This window comes from Oryctolagus cuniculus, chromosome 1 (genome assembly GCF_051225735.1).
Source record: "Oryctolagus cuniculus isolate XC-2025 breed Fujian yellow rabbit chromosome 1, ASM5122573v1, whole genome shotgun sequence".
NCBI lineage: Eukaryota > Metazoa > Chordata > Mammalia > Lagomorpha > Leporidae > Oryctolagus > Oryctolagus cuniculus.
Genome location: NC_142867.1, coordinates 15,776,057 through 15,783,696, shown reverse-complemented (window position 1 = coordinate 15,783,696; position 7,640 = coordinate 15,776,057). Strand labels below are relative to the sequence as shown.

General features: G+C 34.5%; 1 protein-coding gene across 1 annotated transcript; it reads left to right on the top strand.

The window, feature by feature from the left end:
- Positions 1-5,998: 5,998 nt before the first annotated feature.
- Positions 5,999-6,958, top strand: LOC100351471 (olfactory receptor 8K3-like). The gene has a single exon (XM_002708944.4). The coding sequence runs from the start codon at positions 5,999-6,001 to the stop codon at positions 6,956-6,958; it is 960 nt and encodes a 319-aa protein (XP_002708990.4).
- Positions 6,959-7,640: the final 682 nt, after the last annotated feature.

Sequence of the window (7,640 nt, the reverse complement as noted above, 5' to 3'; positions counted from 1 at the left end):
AAATTTAAACAAGAGTATCTAAGATCCCTATGATGAAAATTGAAGCAATAAAGGAAGAAAGAGTAGAAGGCACAAAAAATGGAAAAATGTTCCATGTTCATGGATTGGAAGAATCAATATAATCAGAATGTCAATACTATTAAAAAAATTAACATATTCAATGTGACCCCAATAAAAAACCAACAACATTCATCTCAGATCTAGAAAAAACAATGTCAAAATTAATATGGAAACACAAGAGACCCCAAATAGCTAAAACAATCCTAAATAACAGAATCAAAGCTGGGGGCATCACAACATTAGATCTTAAGACATACTATGGCATCACAACTCCAGATCTCAAGCCATACTGCATGGCACTTATAATAAAAATGGCCTATTATTTGCAAAAAATAATAATAATAATATGTGCAGACAAAAGGTACAGAATAGAAACTGCAGAAATCAACCCACACATCTACAACCAAGTTATCTTTGACAAAAGGAGATAAAATCAATCCCTGTGTAAGAACAGTCTCTTCAACAGATGATGCTGGGAAAACTGTATCTCTACCCACAGAAATGTGAAACAAGACCCTAGCTTACACCTTACAAGAAAATCCACTCAAAATGAATCAAAGATGTAGCTCATTGATCTGATACCATCAAATTACTGGAGAACATTTAGGAAACCCTATAAGACATTGGCATAAGCAAAGCCTTCTCAGAAACCAAGCCAGAACCATAGGCATCAGCACCAAAATAGACAAATGGGATTACATCAAGCTGAGAAGTTTCTGTACTGCAAAGGAAAACTCAGAAAAGTGAAGAGGCAACTGATAGACTGGCTCAAAATATTTGCAAACTATGCAACTAATAAAAAATTAATAGTCAGAATTTGTAAAGTATTTGAGGATTCATACCTTTTGATCGTGTAAGGTTATGATTTACAAATAAAGATATTAATAGTGCCATATAATGAAAAAAATCTGTGAATCAATTATGTTTCCAACCATAGAATAAATGTGGATGTTATATTGACAACTTAATGATTAGGTGGAGAGTCCCAAGTCAGAAGTACATGGATTTGAAAGCCAACTATTTTCATATCAGCAGTCTGATTTTTATTCTGGTAGATTTGTGCCATTCTTCACTTCTTTGTGTGTAAAATGGGTGCAATACCATATTTAGATTAATGCTTAGTCAGATACACTAGGTAAATAAGCACTACACTTTCCATAAATCATCTTTACCGTAAGAAGTTCTTCCAAGTGAATCATATCTACTGAATCATGAAAATTCCTTATCTTAACTCATTACTATCATTCTCCGCTGTAAAATTTCTATTTTAATAGAATCAGTTTCTTTATTGATGATCCAGACTTTTTATTTTTTTTCCTTAAGTACTTTAAATGTGATTGCTTTCTATCCTTTGAAATACTAGTCACTGTTTCCTGGATGAAGCTGTCTGCTAAATTCAACATCTGAATGCAGTAATAGACAGTTCCCACTCACTACAAGCTTTCCACATCAAGCAGGCTTCAGTCCTTCCTTTTTCTGTTTTTCGTGACTCATAGATCTTTGCTGAAAATTACTCAGTTTGTGATATGTTTTCATAACTCTGAATTAAACTTTTTCCCTTTTTGCACTAAGGGTAATTGCTCCAGCCATGTTCCTTACATTCAATTTTGTTAATTCATTTTAATTTCAATTGTAGGGAATTAACTGGTGCGATTTTTGGCTACAAATTTCGCTTGGCTCCTGCACCCACATGGGAGACCCAGAAGAAGCTCCTAGCTCCTGGCTTCAGATCAGCTCAGCTCTGGCCATTGAGGCTAATTGGAGAGTGGACCAGCGGATGGAAGACCTCTCTCTCTCTGTCTCCCCTCTCTCTGTGTAACTCTGACTTTCGAATAAATAAATAAATCTTTTTTTTTTTTTTTGACAGGCAGAGTGGACAGTGAGAGAGCGAGACAGAGAGAAAGGTCTTCCTTTTGCCGTTGGTTCACCCTCCAATGGCCGCCGCGGCTGGCGCACTGCGCTGATCCGATGGCAGTTGCCAGGTACTTATCCTGGTCTCCCATGGGGTGCAGGGCCCAAGCACTTGGGCCATCCTCCACTGCACTCCCTGGCCACGGCAGAGAGCTGGCCTGGAAGAGGGGCAACCGGGACAGAATCCGGCACCCTGACCGGGACTAGAACCGGGTGTGCCGGCGCTGCTAGGTGGAGGATTAGCCTATTGAGCCACGGCGCCGGCTAAAATAAATCTTTAAACATATATATATATATATATATATATATATATATATATTGGAGATTAAATATGGCTTAAGGAGATGCAGGTGAGTACCAGACTAAAAAAGGGTGGACTAACGATGGATGTGCCAACTCCACGGGCTATATGTTGACCAGACGACTGGCAAAAATTATTTCTGGGTGTTCCATCAAGTGTGTTTTTAGCAAAGATTAGAATTTGAGTAGAATGAGTAAAGCAAATGACCCTCATCAGTGATGGTGGGCATCAGTCCAATCCATAGGGGCCCTGCATCTAATAAAAAGGCAGAGGAAGGATGAAGTTGTTCTAGATTTGCCTTGCAGCTACAATTTCAGCCCAGAGTTTGAAAAACGGGAATCACTGGCTTCTCAGCAAACATAATATTTGCCGATTCCTTATAATACTTATCTATTAATCTGCCCATCAATCCTATTCTGTTTCTCTGAAGAATCCTAGTGCACACATTAGAAAACATGCATTGCCCTTGACAATTAACACACAGTCTCTAGACGGTCTATTATGCACTCAAATGCTTTATGGACAATCAACAAACTGCATTTCCTCAGGGAAAGTCTCCAAAAAGTGAATAAAATCCATAAATTGTTCTAAGTAGGCCATATGTGAAACACAGGGTGGACACAAGAGAGAGGGAGAAAGAATGTTTCATAGACTGCTACGTAGTCACAATGTTCCAGGGGCGTAGTGAAGCTCCACTTTAATTTGCCAGCACAATCATAGAAAACTGCTAACGTCTGTCATTCAGTTCTGTGCTTTCCACTAATCACCGAAGCCTGAGAAGAAATGAGATGTGTCAGTTTTTCATGTCAGGTGAACTTTTGAAATATTTTTACATGTTTTGAGAGGCTTGCTGCTTACGAGCATCTTTGAAACACATCTTGAATTGCCTATAAATTATCAATTTTACATAAATAATTTTATCTTCAGATGAAGCCAAAACACGAAGAAGGTAGCACATCTAAAAAGTCTGAATTATTTTTAAATGTCAAGATTTAGGACTGCTAATATTTATTTGCTCATGTCATTGTTCTTCTAAGTACCTGGTTATTTAGTTACTGCACTTCTATGATTTTTAAAAACAAATAGTGAATGTTAAAATATATGTGTAGGTATTATTAATTCCCCGTTTCCTGAAATAAAGGTTTTTTTCCTCATACTCAGCTTTGAAAAGCATAATTTCCATATTAGAAAACTTTTAAGACAACAGATTTATGTCAGAATACAGCATTAATATGCACTTTAATTTTCAGAGGGATCTGACAAAAACGCATGTAATTTTCTCAAAGAGTATATGTTTTTTAAAGGTAATTGATATTCAGTAAAACATTAAAATTGAAAAAGCAATCTTGTACTTTTTCTAGAATTCCAAGGACTGTCAGATGAAGCTCATTTATCTTTTCTTGCATGACAATAAAACAAATGTTTATCAACTGTATTATTTTTATTTGACTTTCATAATTGCAAAAGAAAACAAGATTCAAGATTTATATGGCATTGCATTGCATTTGCTGAGTTTTTTCATAATATCATTATCTGCTGGTACACATTTCCATATTTCTAAGATAAGAAAGGTGTGTTCATGGTGTCAAGGCAGGATAACAAGAAGTCACAATCTTATAAATGATATTTTAATTGATTTAACTGCAAATTACCTACAATCCTCTTTGTGTTTAGTATGTTTTTTTATATTTTATTTTTATTTATAGCTGAGACAAAGATTATTGTCAATACAATTCTTTGTAAATAGCAAATTTTTTCTTTGTTAGCAGCATTTGGGATTATAAATTTTTAAAAAAATAATTCTTCTATTCTGGTTTGTTTTTATTCTTCAGATTATTATTGATAGTCAAGCATGTTTAAATAATTATATACGTTTAACTGCATTATATGTTATATCATAATTTGTGTATAACTCTTATTTAGAGCATTTTATTTACAATATCATTATATTCAAGTGGTTTTAAACAACTTTTTTCTTAATGTTTTTATTCAAACATAAGTTTTCATAAATTTATGTCCAGTGACTTCTCCTTTTCTCAATTTGCTCAGATTGCCTCATTTTCAATTTTTTTTCATGATAAACTGCGTTTCATTGTTTCATTAATGTATCTCCATTGTAATGACAATGCCCTGTGAGGAATAGTAAAACAGTTTTATGTGAAAATAATTTATGTGAAAATTTATTAAAACAGTTATGGAAATAGAAAATAAGCAATCCAAATGAATAATCCATTGATTGCCGAATTTTGTCGTAGATGGGGGAGTGATTTGAAGAATGGGATGAGTTTCAAGTACCACAACCTGTTTGGTCTGCTTCTTACTTAAGCATCATTATACCCTGACAGAAAAGTTAACTCATAATTCAGAATATGTTATAGGTATGTATGCAAGGAAATATTTTTCAGGTAGGACACAGTCACAAGCTCATAAACAAACACAAATCTCACTATGCACTTGTTATTTAAAAGCTATTTCATGTTGGTATAAATACGCTGAATAATTTAATCTTCCCTCATCCTTGCCAACAACACATTTGCTTTTGAAGATGACAGTAAATGAGTTTTAGATAAATTATTTGTCCAAAGTAACCTTTTAAATATACCATAAATTAAGATACACCACAAAATATCTCTCCATACATGTATATCCTGATATTTTCCTCAATAAAAATTAAAAATAATTATCATAGTGACCTATTATTCTGTGCTTTTATATATATATACATATATATATATATCCAATATTTGTCAAGTGTATTGAAATTTCCACTATACTACATCTAAGGGTAAGAGTTTTTAAAAGACCATTTTTTTTTATTTTAAAGTAAGCAAATTTCATGTACCCCATATACGAAATTAAGGAACATAGCAATACCTTCCAAGCATCTCCTACCCTTCCTCCTTTTTCCTTTCTTCGTCCCTTTCCTAATTTTTACAATGATCTACTTTTGGTTGACTTTATATTCCTAAGATTAATCCTACACTAGTAAAGAGTTCAACAAATAGTAAGAAAAAAACACAGGACCATGGTTTAAAGCAAGTTGCTATATGCATTTTGGGGATTTATGGTTTGAGTTTTTTTGTAATACCGCAGTTTTTGTGATATATAATTACATTTAGTTTATAAATATGTTTGCAAGATTGTATAATTTATAAATATGCTTATAAGATTATAAATACTATAATAATCAGCCATATATCAAGTATCTTGAACTTTTATACTCTTTCCTCCCTTAGAATTCTTGTTTATATGAGTAATTACACAATATCTATCTACTGTTTCTATCTACCACTTATTTATTTGTTCAACATTGTTCTTCAATCTTAACACTATTGTTACTTTGGGGTGGCTATTTTTATGCAGACATTGGATAAAGTAGGATTCTAGAAGTTTAAATGTTCTCTAACAATGATAGATAAACAACAGCTATCTCTCAGAAGTGACAAAGAAAATGTCTTTAGGTACTGGAAATTTTATTTTGTGAGTAAAAGTAGCCCAAGTTGAGTTAATATGTATATATGGATAGAGAGAGAGATAGAGAGAGATAGAGATAGAGAGAGAGAGATCCTTATCTGTGACAGATGGGTCCAATTTCAAATATCATAAAATGGAAAGTTTTGGGATATCTTATTTATTATGACATAAAATATCTCCCACTAAACAAAACAGAAAACTTATTAATTATGATGATGTCTTTCTCTGAAATAGGGTTTCTGATTAACCTGGATGGAAAAACACAACCTCACAGTGGTGAAGGAATTCATTCTGATGGGAATCACAGATCGCCCTGAGCTGAAGGCCCCATTATTTGCATTGTTCCTCATCATCTATCTGATCTCAGCAGTGGGTAACCTGGGTATGATCATCCTCACCAAGATAGACAGCAGGCTACAAACACCCATGTACTTTTTTCTCAGACACCTGGCTATTACAGATCTTGGTTACTCTACAGCTGTGGGACCCAAAATGTTAGTAAATTTTGTTGTGGAGCAAAACATAATATCCTATTATTTTTGTGCTACGCAGCTAGTCTTCTTTCTTGTATTCATTGGTTCTGAACTTTTTATTTTGTCGGCAATGTCTTATGATCGTTATGTGGCCATCTGTAACCCTCTGCTCTACACAGTCATCATGTCAGAAATGGTATGTCACATACTGGTGGCAATCCCCTATCTCTACTGCACATTTGTGTCTCTTCTAATCACCATAAAGATCTTTAATTTACCCTTCTGTGGTGACAATGTCGTTAGTCATTTTTACTGTGATAGTCTCCCCTTGCTATCTTTGCTCTGCTCAAATACACACGAAATAGAGTTGATCATTCTGATCATAGCAGCTGTTGACTTGATTTCTTCTCTGCTGGTGGTCCTTGGGTCTTACCTGCTGATCCTAAGAGCCATTCTCAGGATGAACTCTGCTGAGGGCAGACGCAAAGCTTTTTCCACCTGTGGATCTCACCTGACAGTAGTCACCGTATTCTATGGGACTTTGATATTTATGTATGCACAACCCAAATCTACCCATTCTTTTAACACTGATAAAGTGGCTTCCATATTTTACACCTTGATTATACCCATGCTGAATCCTTTGATATACAGTTTAAGGAACAAAGATGTTACTTGTGCCCTAAAAAGGACATGGAATAATGTGTGCAGTATTTTTTCTTCAAGTGTGCATACAACATGATTTATGTAAGTTAGGTTGTGAGTGTCAATCTCAGCTCTGTGTGCCTCTAAAATCAGTAAGAAGAACAAATAGGTTCAATATATGTTTTCTGTTGTCTTTGCATTGTTGTTCATAGATGAATGAGCAAAATAATAAAAATATTTGCCTTTTTTTCTTAATGATAATTTTATAGAACATTAGGTCATGCCACCCAGATAAAGACCAAATGAAACTGGGCAAGAAAAGTGAGTTTGCTGAGGGGGAATTAAGAACTATGTTAACTCAGAATGAAATGATGAGGACTTCTGTGATTTCAACTGTTTCCATGTTAACTCTCCTGCATTTCTTTGCTGCATTTGGAATTGTATCCCAAATCAGTTATTTACATGACCTGTGTTGTTGATTTGAATGTTTGTAAATGCACTGAATTAAAAATTATTCCGAACATTGGAACCCAATTTTCCCTTAACAAAGGCTTTGATTTGGCTCACCTCTGGCCATTGCTGCCATTGGGGAGTGAACCAGTGGATGGAAGATCTTATCCTCTGTTTCTCCCTCTCTCTCTTTGTAATATTACTTCCCAAATAAATAAATAAATAAATAAAATCTTTAAAATTGTAAACACAAAGAAAGTGATCTGATCCAAAGCCAGGAGCCAGGAGCTTTTTTTGGTTTCCCACAAAGAGTGCAGGACCCCAAGCAC